General features: G+C 39.2%; 5 protein-coding genes and 1 non-coding gene across 6 annotated transcripts; 1 reads left to right on the forward strand and 5 right to left on the reverse strand.

Moving 5' to 3' along the window:
* Positions 1-10: 10 nt before the first annotated feature.
* Positions 11-1,262, reverse strand: LOC106419833 (39S ribosomal protein L47, mitochondrial). The gene is made up of 4 exons (XM_013860673.3): positions 1,161-1,262; positions 871-1,049; positions 538-695; positions 11-393 (listed from the first exon to the last, which is right to left on the reverse strand). The coding sequence occupies exons 2-4, from the start codon at positions 1,034-1,036 to the stop codon at positions 286-288; spliced, it is 432 nt and encodes a 143-aa protein (XP_013716127.1). The 5' UTR covers positions 1,037-1,049; positions 1,161-1,262; the 3' UTR covers positions 11-285.
* A 131-nt stretch (positions 1,263-1,393) lies between these two features.
* On the forward strand, positions 1,394-2,176 carry LOC106419980 (histone H4). The gene is made up of 2 exons (XM_013860815.3): positions 1,394-1,501; positions 1,670-2,176. The coding sequence occupies exon 2, from the start codon at positions 1,696-1,698 to the stop codon at positions 2,005-2,007; it is 312 nt and encodes a 103-aa protein (XP_013716269.1). The 5' UTR covers positions 1,394-1,501; positions 1,670-1,695; the 3' UTR covers positions 2,008-2,176.
* Positions 2,177-2,396: 220 nt separating this feature from the next.
* LOC106419981 (calcium-transporting ATPase 4, endoplasmic reticulum-type) lies at positions 2,397-6,563 on the reverse strand. Its single transcript, XM_048741902.1, has 8 exons — positions 5,022-6,563; positions 4,856-4,928; positions 4,640-4,761; positions 4,266-4,547; positions 3,815-4,192; positions 3,595-3,704; positions 3,269-3,497; positions 2,397-3,189 (listed from the first exon to the last, which is right to left on the reverse strand). The coding sequence occupies exons 1-8, from the start codon at positions 6,423-6,425 to the stop codon at positions 2,605-2,607; spliced, it is 3,183 nt and encodes a 1,060-aa protein (XP_048597859.1). The 5' UTR covers positions 6,426-6,563; the 3' UTR covers positions 2,397-2,604.
* A 2,764-nt stretch (positions 6,564-9,327) lies between these two features.
* On the reverse strand, positions 9,328-11,164 carry LOC106419975 (glutelin type-D 1). Its single transcript, XM_013860810.3, has 3 exons — positions 10,857-11,164; positions 9,752-10,472; positions 9,328-9,679 (listed from the first exon to the last, which is right to left on the reverse strand). Exons 1-3 carry the CDS (start codon positions 11,050-11,052, stop codon positions 9,526-9,528), a joined length of 1,071 nt encoding a protein of 356 aa, XP_013716264.2. The 5' UTR covers positions 11,053-11,164; the 3' UTR covers positions 9,328-9,525.
* Positions 11,165-12,067: 903 nt separating this feature from the next.
* Positions 12,068-12,139, reverse strand: TRNAH-GUG. The gene has a single exon. It is a non-coding gene; the product is annotated as a tRNA-His (tRNA).
* A 512-nt stretch (positions 12,140-12,651) lies between these two features.
* Positions 12,652-13,692, reverse strand: LOC106419979 (40S ribosomal protein S15a-1). The gene is made up of 4 exons (XM_013860814.2): positions 13,578-13,692; positions 13,212-13,371; positions 12,971-13,131; positions 12,652-12,857 (listed from the first exon to the last, which is right to left on the reverse strand). Exons 2-4 carry the CDS (start codon positions 13,342-13,344, stop codon positions 12,759-12,761), a joined length of 393 nt encoding a protein of 130 aa, XP_013716268.1. The 5' UTR covers positions 13,345-13,371; positions 13,578-13,692; the 3' UTR covers positions 12,652-12,758.
* Between the last annotated feature and the right edge of the window lie 99 nt (positions 13,693-13,791).

A 13,791-nucleotide genomic window follows, 5' to 3' on the forward strand; every position in this document is an offset into this window, starting at 1 on the left:
AGCCGTTAAGAGAGCTGAACGAATAACCATTTTGCTATGCTCACGATACGGAGTTTGCGGTTTATAACGAACACTGAAGGAAAATAAACACCAACCATGGTTTTACAGAAACAGTGCATACAGCTACCGAACGAGCATTTTCAACTGCCAGACACAACCAATAGACCAGTTCCAAAGGACAAATATCAATTATTCTTGAATGCGATTTGTTATTACTTACTCCCTAACGCGAATTGGCTCAAAAGCTTGCTGCTAGGTTGACAAAAGAAGCAAGCACCAAGGGGATCACATAGCATTGACCATTCTCTTCATCTCGGCTGATCTTCTGGGATCCGGTTCTTCAATCGCTCTCTCTGTAAGCACATGCTTTATCCGGCACATTGATCTCCTCACCTATAATGAGAGAGATGCACACAAACTTAAGAGCTGAAGATTTTTTTTTTTTACAAGGTTCAAGAAGTACAAAACCATTTTCGTCAACAAAAGATTCATTAATTTGTCAACAACTTAATTGGAATCTGAGAGGTTTGTTAATACCTTTGGAATGCGTTCAGGGTTAGGACACATCATGTTCTGAGCTTGAAGCATCTGACGCTGAGTCATCAACATGTTCTTCTCTTTGAGAAGAACGTACCACAGCTTCTGAAGATCATCCCATGACTTGAGCCGCAGTTCTGAAGCTTTCCAACCTCGCCCTAACACACCAAATATGATTTTAAAAATCCAATTAAACAAAAGAAACAATCCTTCATCTACAAATCCTTATATCCCAAATATTCAGATCATACAAGTAGCACATCACTACAAACATAAGTCAAGATAGATTAATAAAAAGCAGATGCTTCAAAGGAGACAAGGAAAGGAACTAACCGTAGACAACAGGTTTATCTTCGTCCTGGCTTCTATCGAACTCAAAAAACTCTTCCAGAGGGTTCTTAGCAATCCTAGCAGTCGAAGCAGCTGCTGTAGTTGACTCCGATCTCGTCGATGCAGCCGCCGCCAAGAACCTCCTCCCGATAAATCTCGTGAGAAACATCGTAACAAGATGCCTACATCAGATTCGATACAACAAAATGCTAATCAGATTATGTAAAAGTTGTATACAAATTGTCACAGTTCCTAACAACTAAACCGGATGTGTAGCTACAGTAAGAACTCACCGGAAATAGAGAACGGGAGTGCAAATGACGGCGACGATCACGGCCACAGAGAAATGGAAACCCTCCTCGGCGTTTTTCGAAGGTAAGGTATATTTAGGGCCCAATACGAACTTTTGGTGATATATGAGCCCAACACAGGCCCAATAAGGTTGGTATATCGAAGGAATATGAAATCCACGTCATCGATCCGTTCTATTACTCTTAACGAATGTAACAGCCAATCAACGATCGGCATGAAAAGCACGCGGATCGTCTCTGTTGTTATATACACTTTACATTCACCGTTCTTTGTCATACCGTCGTCAATCTCATTTTGCTATCCTCTCCGATCGATTTTTCAGGTATCGTCTTCTTCTTCTTCTTCCTCGTGTTTCTGCAATTATCCGATTCGTTTTGCAGGTTTCATATTAAATCGAGTTTCATTTCAGATAAATATGAATTGATTAGGATTTGGGAATCTAGGGTTTCTTGATTCCTGATTGGTTTCTTCTTTGGTTTTGGTTCTTAAGGTCTTTTGAAAACTAACTGAGGAGAGATGTCGGGAAGAGGAAAGGGAGGAAAGGGATTGGGAAAGGGAGGAGCGAAGAGGCACAGGAAGGTGCTGAGGGATAACATCCAAGGTATCACCAAGCCTGCCATCCGTCGTCTTGCTCGCAGAGGAGGTGTCAAGCGTATTAGCGGACTCATCTACGAGGAGACAAGAGGAGTCCTCAAGATCTTTCTCGAGAATGTCATCCGCGACGCTGTTACCTACACCGAGCACGCTAGGAGGAAGACTGTTACGGCTATGGATGTGGTTTACGCGTTGAAGAGGCAAGGACGTACTCTCTACGGTTTCGGCGGTTAATCAAAGATTGTGATTTTTAGGAGATGGGATTAGTGTTACGGGTTATCTGGGAGTGTATTGTTTCTGTTATCCAATTTGATTAGTGAAAAGTAAAAACAAAGAGTTAGCTTTTGTGCTAGGTCTTGTAGCCAATGTGATCGATTGTTAAATGAAAGAATCTTTGAACTAATATCATCTCAAATTCATTTTCATTATTTGAGCATTGCGAAGATTGCATTTGATACTGTGTTTATTTCAATACTGCATAGGGTTGTGGGTAACCATAACTGTAATGGTCAATGAACTATGCTCTGAGTTTGTAACCTGAATCAAAACACTCGTCAAGCTATTCAAAAGAATAACCATATTGTTCTATTATTAGATTAAAAACGCATAACTACAAGTTACGATGAGGTTGAAACATTCATCTTTTCATTACAGACTGTGTTGGAGAACCACATGTTAACGAACCAAAATGAGATCCAAGTGACGAACATTTTTATCAATCAAAAGATATCGTTTGGAAAATTTAAAATAACCAACGAAGCTGACTTTGAGTTAAGCGCAACAAAGTGAATATTTCAGCTAAAACTAAAGAGTCTTAAATAAATAATACTCCTACTCCGTCTTTTGCTTGGCAGAGGGAGTGCGAGGTGAGTAACGGTATCCACTGGTCAACCTCCCTACAAACTTGAGAACTTCATCTATCAGAATCACAGGAAGCGACACAGCCAACACCAGCAGCCACTCGTTCAAACTCAGCGGCACTATCCCAAACACCTGCGCCAAGAAGGGCACGTACAGTATCACAAAATGCAGCCCAAACGACACCGCCATCGCCAAGAGCAGCCACGGGTTCACCCACGGCGGCATCGTCACTAGGCTCCCGTCCTCCGAGAGCGCGTTCAGTGAGTTGAACATCTCAATCGCCACCAACACCGAGAGGGAGAGCGTGGACGCTTTGATCTTCCCCTGGTGGAAGTACTCGCACGGGCTTGACTCGAAGGAGAATGTCTGAGAGCCGGCTGTGAATGGAGAAACTTTGAAGCCTTCCCATGATGAGCACTGCCCCCAGTGAGCTAGCTGTGAGTAGCTCACAAGGCTGTGACCGTCTTGGCTCAGGTCTATGCCCATGAAGCTGCTGTGTGTGTACCATATTATGAATACTCCCACCGTCGCTACTCCCACGTACATACCAATCACCTGTAGACAAAAGTTAACCCACATTATTAATCAAGAGTTTCAAAAACAAGTGAGAAGAATCTGTGTGTTGCATGCATACCAGATAGCGGAAGAGGATCCAGGCTGTGATAAGCGAGTCATCGCTTCTGCGAGGAGGCTTCTTCATGATATCCTTGTCAGGGGGATTGAATCCCAAAGCCGTAGCTGGAGGACCGTCTGTTACGAGATTCACCCACAGAAGCTGAACTGGAATCATGCCTTCTGGGATTCCAAGTGCAGCTGTCAAGAATATCGATGCAACCTCACCAATGTTGGAAGAGATCATGTACCTTTTTTATTCATCATCATAGTCAGAGATTGATAGGATCAGTATATGTTACTACATAACTCAAGCCTTTCTATAAAAGTAACTAACAGAAGACTCACCTGATGAAAGCCTTCATGTTGTTATAGATGGACCTGCCTTCACCAACAGCTGCCACAATAGTGCTGAAGTTATCATCTGCTAACACCATGTCTGATGCCTCCTTTGCTACCTGCAAGAATATAACCTCAGAGCTTTAGAAAGCTGATAGAGCCATAATCATCCGGTTTCATAAAACCGAAATAAAATCGTTCTTGCAGAAGTGAAGAGAGAGACATGTACCTCTGTGCCAGAGATACCCATAGCCACACCTATATCAGCCAACTTAAGTGCAGGAGCATCATTGACTCCATCTCCAGTCATGGCAACCACTTCTCCATCTTCTTTGAGCAACCTAACAATCTCTTGCTTGTGCTTTGGTTCAGCTCTAGAGAACAAGAGCCCTCCACTTTGCCTCAGATGATTCTTCTGATCTTTAACATCCATAAACTCTTTCCCAGTCAAGCTTCTCGAGGAGATATCTTCATCTGCCTCAAACACTCCAATCTCACGACAGATTGCTTCCGCGGTGCTCTTGTTGTCTCCAGTTATGACCATGACTCGGATACCTGCTGTTCTGCAGTCTGCAATGGCTTGACGCACCTCTTTCCTCGGAGGATCCTTCAAAAAACATTGAAAAAGTTAGAGCATGAATCATTGACCAAAGAAGAAACAAGAAGGAACTAAAACTCACCCTTAGACCAACAAAGCCAACAAATGTTAGATTGGACTCAATAGAAGAATAATTGGATGGGTTGAGGAGTTGCTGGTGAGCAGGATGGTCTTCGCTGCCATCATAAGTAGCGAAGTCTGATGGAACATCAGAGTAGGCGAATCCGAGACACCTTAATGCACTCATGGACATATCATGTAGGCTTTGTAGAATAAGGTCCCTTGAGTACTGGTCAAGCTCTTGAGTTGAACCATCAAGTAACTGAATATGCGTACTCCTTTCCAATACATTCTCAACAGCACCCTGCACAAAAAATTCAAAACCGGTCTCTTAGTAGCTGAAGACAAAGGATTCTTTCAACTAAAGCACAAGCCACATAGAATGATAGAACAGACCTTGACCAGTAACAGTTTCGTTCCTGAGCTGGAATCCACCATAACTCCCATTGATTTCCTGTCTCGGTCGAACTCAAGAGTGGCAATCCGTTGCTCTAGTTCACTCCATAACCGACAACAACCTTCAGTAATGTAAATAAAAGGTTATATACAGGAGTTTCTTGTATCTGAAAAAAGTGGAAAACATGAGAAACAAATATAACCAATTACACATACCTAAGACATTGCCATCAGCCAAAGATGAAGCTTTATTAGCTCCTTCAGGGAATCCCATTTTCTCAACTAAAACCTGCTCAAAGAAAATAAATGCAGATTAACACTTGACAGCCTATGAAGCTTGAAAACATAGAGCAGAAGAAGTATACTTAGTAGACTGTTATACCTTCAAAGCTGCCTCAGTAGGCATGCCCCTAGCAACAAACTGATTCTCAGATTTCTCAACATCAGCATCATTACAAATAGCAGCAATTTTGGCAATCATCTGAAGATTTTTATCCATCCTACCCACAGGCCAATCTTCAATCTTCCCATCTCGTGGATCAAAAGAAGTCCCCTCAACATTAAAAGACCGAAGAGTCCCAACTCTAGAACCCATAGCAACAAGCTTCGAAACAGCCATCTGATTAGTCGTCAAAGTTCCAGTTTTATCAGAGCATATCACAGTTGTGCAGCCAAGTGTCTCCACACTAGGCAACTTCCTAACCAGAGCGTTCTTCTGAGCCATCTTCCGTGTCCCAAGAGCCAAACATGTCGTAATAACAGCTGGAAGACCTTCTGGAATGGCAGCAACAGCTAACGCAACAGCAATCTCGAAGTAGTACGTGCACTTCTCAAATGAGAACTTAAAGTTTCTCGGCCAGCCATCAACATACTCCCAGGAGAGAAAGTATTTCACGTTAATGAGCCAAACCAACGCGCAGATTAAACCAATGATCATCGTCAGCGCCTCTCCGAACTCGTTGAGCTTCTTCTTGAGAGGAGTGTCTTCCTCGTGCTGCGCAGCTTCTTGAATCTGTGAATGCACCCTCCCGATCTCGGTACTCATCCCAGTGTGAGTAACCAAACAAACACAGTTCCCGTTAACAACCGTCGTCCCTGCAAACACCATACATTTCTTCCCCTGAATATCTGCATTCTCCTCCACAGGCTTTGTAGTCTTACTAACCGCCTCGCTCTCTCCCGTCAAAGACCCCTGCTCAACTCTCAGCGTCGAACTAACCAAACCCACAACACGCATATCCGCAGGCACCTTATCACCCACCCTGAGCTCCACAACGTCGCCAGGAACAAGCTCCTTAGCAGGCAAGCAAGACACTTTAACCCCATCACGCGTCACAGTCGCTTGCTGAGACTGAATCTCCTTCAAAGCCTCCAAGGCCTTCTCAGCATTAGTCTCTTGCCAGATCCCAACAATGGCATTCACAATCAAGATCAAGAAGATCACAAGCGGCTCAACAAAAGCAGTGATCCCCATCTCCCCGCCTTCATCACCATCAACAAAGGCCAACACAAACGAAACAACAGCAGCGGCCAAGAGAATACGAACCAAAGTATCATTAAACTGCTCCAGAATCAGCTTCAAAAGCGATGTTCCCTCAGGCTTCTCTAACTCGTTCAAACCGTAGATCTGATGACGTGTTAACACCTCGCTGCTACTTAACCCTCTCTCAACGCTAACGCCGAAGTGCTCTTCGCATTCTCTAACGTCTTTGCCCCAAGCGGGGAAAGTATCGAGCTTTAACGGTTCTGAGCCGTTAGATTGCTTATCTTCACCGCCTTTCCCCATTAGATCGGATCAGACTTTGAAGGATCGTAAGAGATCGCGACGCTCACCAGAATCGGAGATCGCGACGCTCTTCTCTCCAGATACTTCTCTTCTTCTACGGGGAAGAGAATTGAATATTAGTATATTCTTTTTCGAGTTTAATGGCTTGTAATGAGAGAGTATATATCGCTTTCAAGTTGAACACGATCTCCTTAAAGTTGATTTTGCAGTTAAGCCCTTGTATTCTCTTCTGATTCGCAATGTCATTGTTCTTTTTTACTTTACTTAAGGGGCTCAAAGTATAAATTATGTATTTGTTGGGGGGTGTTTTGTTAATATGGATAAGCTTTTCTTAGTGTAGTGTGTAGAGAGGTATACGATTTGTAATGCGAATATTTTGCTTTTCAGGGAATGGGTTCTGCCACGTCGTTTTGACACGTGGGGAGTTTTTATTGGTTGAAGAAAATAACAAGTTGCTTTTCAAAAGTAATGTGAGATTTTTTTTTTGGACAAAATAATGTGAGAGAAAAAACATTTCCCTGATTTGCCAAGTTGAACTTGGATGATACATGCTATAAATAAAATAAAATAAAATAATTTTTCAAATGTTTAACCATTGGTATTGATTGTTGAATAAATTAAGAAAGATATAATCCAATAAAAATGAGTATAATGTCTCTGTTATTTTGCAGATGATATTTATTCTAGTATTACAAAATATACAGATAGACTATAAGCTCATAGCTAGTGAGCTAGCTTTTCTTTCAGGATTTAAAATTTAAAATTATTTTGTTATTAGTATCATAGTGTCTAGGACTAGGAGGAAGTGGTTTCAGTTTTTAAAAAAAATTATACTATTGTTGAGCCTCTAAAGTCTTTCTTAATTGATTAGGCTGAAAACCTATCGTGAATAAAATTATGGTCTAAGATAAAATTCAAAATAACACACATATATGAAAAATTGACTCTAGTCTTCAACTATGTAAAATAAATTATTACAAGTTCATGAAAACACCACACAGGAAAAAATAAAGTGACAGTATAACTTATACTAAAATTTGGAATGAATCTGCATAGAAAATTATCAAATTATCATACAAGACTAGTAGGAATAAGTAGGCAATATGTTGATAACTTGCTTCCATTATTTCACCGACCGTGTGCAATCTAACGAACGAAGATACTTCTCCATTTTGAATAGATGTAAACCAGACCATGTTTTTTTTTGTTGGTAAAAAATATTAAGATTTTATTACCACATTTTTAGTTTTTTTTTTAACAGAATTGACATTGATGACTAGTAGCAGACCAACATAATGAAACTAAACCAGCCCATGTTTTAATTCTTTTTAGAATTAAACGTTTTAATATATACAAGTCTTCTAGCAGGAGAGATGTTACCATTTTAAAATTAAGAATATATAAAAACTTATTGGTCGTTATATATAATTGCCGTCAAACTCAAAAACAACAAAAAAAAAGTAGTTTGTATAAACTATTGGAAATAATGTCTAGTATTTTCTTGGAAATCTGTTACTAACATACTACTATAATTATGATCTTAAACCATAATTTTGCGTAATTGTTTATTACTACACTAGAGAAGCTTTTCTCGTCAAACGAATACATCCTAAACCATAATCAAGAAAAATAAAAATAAACGACCGCTTACCAATCACGTCTGAGTATACTGTATATATACACAAGTTGATTAATAAAAGACCAGACGCCAATATGTCAATAGAGAAACTGCTACAAATATCTAAGTCTTCTTCCATATTTGTTCGTATATTTTCTCACACTGGTAAAATAGACGGTCGACACGACTCTAATGGCTACCAGTTTTCTTCTCATCGTCCTCTTAGTTCTCGTTTCTATCTCTGTCACTTCCGGATATTCTCTTTCCACAAGAGATGCTGTCTTAAAGTAAGAAGAAAGACCAACCTCAGAATCCTATTTTCACTTGTTTCACATGTCTCAAACTACTTACATAGTGTTATGTTTTTTTTTCTGTTTAGAAAGTACGATGATGAATCATATTCTAGGGCTTCGAGTGAGAAAGTACCGTCTATGGTCGACGTTAAAGATCTAAAAGATCGAAATCTTCAAGCTCTAGTCGTTGTGAATAAAGCTTCTAGGGGCCGGAGTAATAAAATTTTCTACATTAAATCAAAGTTTAGTAAAATATTTAGTACGTTAACTAAATTTGATATGATAATACAAAAAAATTGCAGGTTTTCTGAAGAGAAAACACAACAGTAATAAAGTAGGATCACTGGACGTTTTAACTTTTGTCGGAATCATAATCTTAGCTGTTATAGTTACCGGCGTGATCATCGCTTTTCTATATAATCTCTATCATGTGCTCAAAACAAAAAACACTCAAAGTGTTGGTGGACAAGGTAAGCTTATTACAATCTATATAGACTACTTATTTGTTACATAACGAAATGCTATTAAACTCTTTTTGAATGCACGTTTAGGAGAAGTGGGAGCGGGCCATGAAACGGACGAGAAGATGGAAACAGTTACCATGAGTCCTGATGCAGGGAAACGTTCAAACGGTGTCGCCAACGTTTGATACCAAGCGTTTGAAACGCTTATTCTTAAACTCGTTCGTTAGATCTCTCATCTCTATAATCTTTCTCTTTGTTGGATTTTGTTGCAAGTTGGTATGATATCTTATATATTATCAAAATAATAAGTGTCACATAGATATAAAAATGCTTCAAAAATTAATTTAAAATACATTATGCACTGCCTATAACGGCAGCCTATTATTGGAACGGCTACTCCCGTATATATCCATCTATATACATACTGAACACAATCTATCTCATTATGATGAGGATGATATCGGTTTTAAATTTAATTGTGCGGTTCTATTCGAACGTAAACGTTGAAAAAGTATGCAAGTAACAAATGTAAAATAGGGACTTTATGTCTTTTATTTCAATAAAAACTAACAAAGAGAACAAGAACCGGTTGAAAAAAAAAAACAACAGGAAGAGAATCAAACCCCCAAATATGATAGACTAAGAATACTTCCTTGTATCACAAGCAAATACTAAAAACAACAATTAAAGATAAGCTGGTTCTTGTTCTTATCTCTTCTGCTTCTTCAGTTGGAAGGAGGGAAGAAAATTGCATCCGAAGTCCTCTTTGAGCGGAACAACTGCTCCACCTCTGGATCAACCTTAAACGCAGCCTGTAAAACCTCTGGAGACAAAGCCTTCCACACAGATGTCCTCCCAGCCAAGTGTGTGAAAATTGGACTACAAACACAAAAACAAACGTTTAGTTTAATTCAATTGAAAAAAAGAAAGGGTAAGGAATCATGTTCTTACTCAGGAGTAGTCACAATGGAGAACCAAGACATGCCTTCAGGATCAGCAATCTTTGAAACCACAAAGAACCTAGGAACAATGAAGAGAGAACCAGCAGTGATATGAGTCTCAAGAACTCTTTTCCCATCAGCACCAACCACTTGAACTCTTCCACTCCCAGCAACAATGTAAGTCACCTGAAGCGCCGAGTCACAAGAGAAACCAGGCGAACACATGGAATGTCCATCAATCTGAACAAGATCAGCTCCAAACCCAACCTCCCCAACAAGAGGAAGGTTCTTGGTGTTCAAGACAACAACTCTCCCACCGTCCTTGATGTCAACATCAAGAGGAGCCTCCAAACAGTTAATCACAAACCCATCACGGTCCTCTACCTTGGGTTGTGGCATCTTGAAATCTGCATCGAGCTTCACAATGCCTTTGCCGGTTTGAGAACCGACAAGTGTCTTCACTGTGATCTCGTCCAAATCCCAAGCTCTGCCTACGAACTCAGTGGAGAAACCGGTGAAGATTCCGTTTGAGCCGGTGAGGTAGAAGTCGGTGAACTGTCCTGCTTTGTGTGCCTTGTGGGTTTCACCGAGGAAGAGGATTTCAAGATCAGCTTCCTCACTGTTGAACCACCATGTGACCACACCAAAGGGGAGAGCAATAGAGTCACCTTTCTTGATGGCGATCACCTTCTCCTCCTTCTCAGGAAGGACAATTCCAGCCGTTCCAGATCCTGACATGAAACCGACAAATGTAATGACAATCTTTCACTTCCTTACACGTCAAGTTAACCTAGGACTATGAAACCTATTTGACAATTATTTTAAGGATCATAGTTTATTACAAACTTTTTTAATTTTTTTCTAGTCAACCTATTATACAAATATATATGAATCACACAAAAATGTTCAGTTCACAAAATAGAACAAAATTTGAAGAGAAAGAGTATTTTTGGCATACACTATATAATCTATTTGACTGTTATATTGGGGAATTTGGGGATAATAGTTTCACTTACAAAGTTTATTCAAAATGATATAAATCAAAGCTATTATACAAAACTGCATGAATCACACACAAAGCAGTTGACAAGATAGGACAAAAAGAGATAGAGTACCTTGAAGAACATAGGCAACCTTAGGGGAATCGGAGTAACGAGGAACAGCGAAGCCATACTGCTTAAGAGCAAGCTTTGCGGCTCCAATGTTACCCTCTTTAAGCATCGGCAACTCTTCAGGGCACCATGCAAAGTAAGATCCGCCATCTCCTCCGTACACTTGCTTCGGCAACTTTGGTGTAAGATCCAACTCCATCGTTTCAACTTTTCTCTAAAAACTCGAAGATCGGTGACGGAAAGAGCAATGAAAAGATGTGGTGAAGAGTACGTTTGATATGAGAAGTGAATGAGATGCGACACGTATATATACAAGAGAGGAGGAGGGTCAATGCGTTACGAGAGGCGGTATGATTTACTTTGTGATAACTATTGTATTTAATGTTTTAATTCAAAGTTAATCCATTTCTTTATATCCACGATCTTATCATTTATTTTATTTCCATATTTTCTAATTTTTGATATTGACTCTAGCGAATAATGATGCTTATCACAGATAATTCAGATTTGTCCATCACGTTCTCATTTTATTTGAATAAATCTTACTGAAAAGTGCTGTATTATTGGATGATCCTTAATATATGGTAGATTTCAATCTTTTACCTTATTTGTTTTCAATTTGGTCATCCTAATATTATGTTTTCCTTTTTTTTTAGATCTTAGGATAGGATTAAGGGTGAAATGAAGAAATATTATCTTAACTTGTCGTTTGTTTATTTTACATAATTTCTGATTCTATAATTACTCCGGTTTTTTTCTAAGAATGGGGAATCTGCTGACTGGACTATAATTATCTACGTTTCTTTACGGATTTATCCAATAATACAATTGGTAACAGTCTGTTCAAACAAAAAGACAGTCTGTAAACACAACTTTGAAATCTTTTTCTACTTAATCCAAACGAAAAACGTAGTTTAAACTTTAAAGATAGAACACTGGAAGATCACTTATTGGTATCAAAATCTTTTTATCCATTGATTATGATTATACAAATCTACATATTCCTCCTAACGATTAGTTTTCCTTCTCTGGTAGAAAAAATGTTTATGTAAAGTGTAAACCAAAATATAAATATATGGGCCCAGCAGTGCCATTGTTTCTTAACCAGAAAATCAACTACAAGAACGTATAAAATATGTATAGGCCCAACAGCGTATTGTTTAATAACCAGAATTCCAATTACATGCCCATATGAAAATAAAATATGTTAAAACTGTGGCTGCTGGGATTCGAGCCCAGGTCTCCACGGCCACAACGTGGAATTCTTACCACTAAACTACAGCCACATGAGTGTCAACGTAAATTACATAACTAAACACTACATTCCAGTTATCACACAATTGTTCGTTCATTGATGAGAACAAGTTCATGTAACCTTAACTATTATCTCCAAAACTGTATTAGTCCATTGCTTAAATTTTATCTTTAGCTGGAATATAGAAGGGTTCTTGGTCTAACGAATTAACAAGTTCTATCATCTACAGTATCTGACGTCTTAAACCGGATCGTTTACGAAATACAGTAATGAAAGATGTTGGTGGATACTAGATCAACTGCCCATGTAAGATGATAAGTGTTCAATAACAACACGTCATTAATAGATTGTTATGATCAGAACAAGTGTACATACGTAAGCCTGCCAAGCTTTTGTTTACATTCCATTTCCATTACAGACAAGCCTTCAAATAATTGTCAAACGGTCTGCATTCAAGTCATTCTCATTGATATGAAAAAGAAATGTGCTAGACTTGACTACACTGGAGACTTGAGATAGTTGTTGTCCGAATGAAACTTTAAATAACTCGAGACAAGAGTAATTTTAACCACTATCCAACCAAAAGTTACCACAAAATTCAAAAGAGAAAAAAACAAAAACAAAGAGTAATTGATTCAGAATAAAACATATCAATAGAAGAAGCCGAGGACCTTGCCTCCGACATTCTTCCTCCTGGCTTCTTCATGGTCCATAATACCCGCGGAGGTAGTCAGAACGATGTAACCAAACTGCACATTACAATACGTCAAACTCATTAATAACGTTCAAGACTTTTAAAACTCGAGTTAAGTAATTCTATTTCCCCAAGCTAGAAAAAAAAAAAGGGACAAGAGGAACGAACCTGTCGGGAAGGAAGCAAACGAGCAGTCCAACCTTCAATCTCCTTGACACCAACATCAAAACGTGGGCTGATAACACCACACTTGTTCAACCTTCCGTTTAACTCCACAACGATTTTCCCGGATCGATGGTCATCCACATACTCAAACTCACCAATGTAACCTGCATTTTGAATGATACAACCTAAGGAACGAAACTCTCAAGAATATTTTGGGGAATGAATGTATAAATCGAAAACAAACCGTGCTTCTGCATGACGATAAGAAACTTGATGATGACTTTGGAAGAAGGTCTGATCATGACCTGCCTCTTGCCTCGTTTCTCGGCATTGTACATGCTCTTGAGCGCATCGTTGAGCACACTGATTCTCACCATTTTTCCTTTTCCTCCTAAAGCTCAAGCCTAAGTTACACAGGTAACAAATGACAAAGTAAATTGAAGGCTAAGACTAACTGATTTTACTATGAACGTTACCTAACATGACTACAATTGTTACATAAGCTCTCAGATCCTATATGCTCTCAATTGCGAAACAATCGATAAACTAAAGTCAAGATCAAACGAGCTTGCGCTCATTTCTCTATATGAAGAACACGAGAGTGTGGTACCTTAGATTAGGCAGCTCGAGAGGCAGGTCGTCGCTCAGTGACGGAGAAGAAAGCGAAGTGAGGAAGAAGAGAGAGGGATTGCTAGGGTTTTCTTTTCGATTTTTATACTAAAGAATATTAACTAAAACGCTGCGTTTCTGAGCTTCCTTTAAGGCCCAATGGGCTTATTCAGTTGGATCACTAGTAATTTTACAGATATAGAAGAGATTTGTGG

This window comes from Brassica napus, chromosome A9 (genome assembly GCF_020379485.1).
Source record: "Brassica napus cultivar Da-Ae chromosome A9, Da-Ae, whole genome shotgun sequence".
NCBI classification, from domain to species: Eukaryota; Viridiplantae; Streptophyta; class Magnoliopsida; order Brassicales; family Brassicaceae; genus Brassica; species Brassica napus.

Coding starts and splice junctions, on each gene's coding strand:
- LOC106419833 (XM_013860673.3), bottom strand. CDS start 1,036: ATGTTTCTCACGAGATTTATCGGGAGGAGGTTCTTGGCGGCGGCTGCA. Junction 696..870: donor AGATAAACCTGTTGTCTACG/GTTAGTTCCTTT, acceptor TTGGTGTGTTAG/GGCGAGGTTGGAAAGCTTCA. Junction 394..537: donor ACCCTGAACGCATTCCAAAG/GTATTAACAAAC, acceptor CTCTCATTATAG/GTGAGGAGATCAATGTGCCG.
- LOC106419980 (XM_013860815.3), top strand. CDS start 1,696: ATGTCGGGAAGAGGAAAGGGAGGAAAGGGATTGGGAAAGGGAGGAGCG.
- LOC106419981 (XM_048741902.1), bottom strand. CDS start 6,425: ATGGGGAAAGGCGGTGAAGATAAGCAATCTAACGGCTCAGAACCGTTA. Junction 4,762..4,855: donor GGCTGATGGCAATGTCTTAG/GTATGTGTAATT, acceptor ACATTACTGAAG/GTTGTTGTCGGTTATGGAGT. Junction 4,193..4,265: donor TTGGCTTTGTTGGTCTAAGG/GTGAGTTTTAGT, acceptor TGTTTTTTGAAG/GATCCTCCGAGGAAAGAGGT.
- LOC106419975 (XM_013860810.3), bottom strand. CDS start 11,052: ATGGAGTTGGATCTTACACCAAAGTTGCCGAAGCAAGTGTACGGAGGA. Junction 10,473..10,856: donor GGTTGCCTATGTTCTTCAAG/GTACTCTATCTC, acceptor GTTTCATGTCAG/GATCTGGAACGGCTGGAATT. Junction 9,680..9,751: donor TCCATTGTGACTACTCCTGA/GTAAGAACATGA, acceptor TTGTGTTTGTAG/TCCAATTTTCACACACTTGG.
- LOC106419979 (XM_013860814.2), bottom strand. CDS start 13,344: ATGGTGAGAATCAGTGTGCTCAACGATGCGCTCAAGAGCATGTACAAT. Junction 13,132..13,211: donor TATCGTCATGCAGAAGCACG/GTTTGTTTTCGA, acceptor TTCAAAATGCAG/GTTACATTGGTGAGTTTGAG. Junction 12,858..12,970: donor GTTTGCTTCCTTCCCGACAG/GTTCGTTCCTCT, acceptor TGTAATGTGCAG/TTTGGTTACATCGTTCTGAC.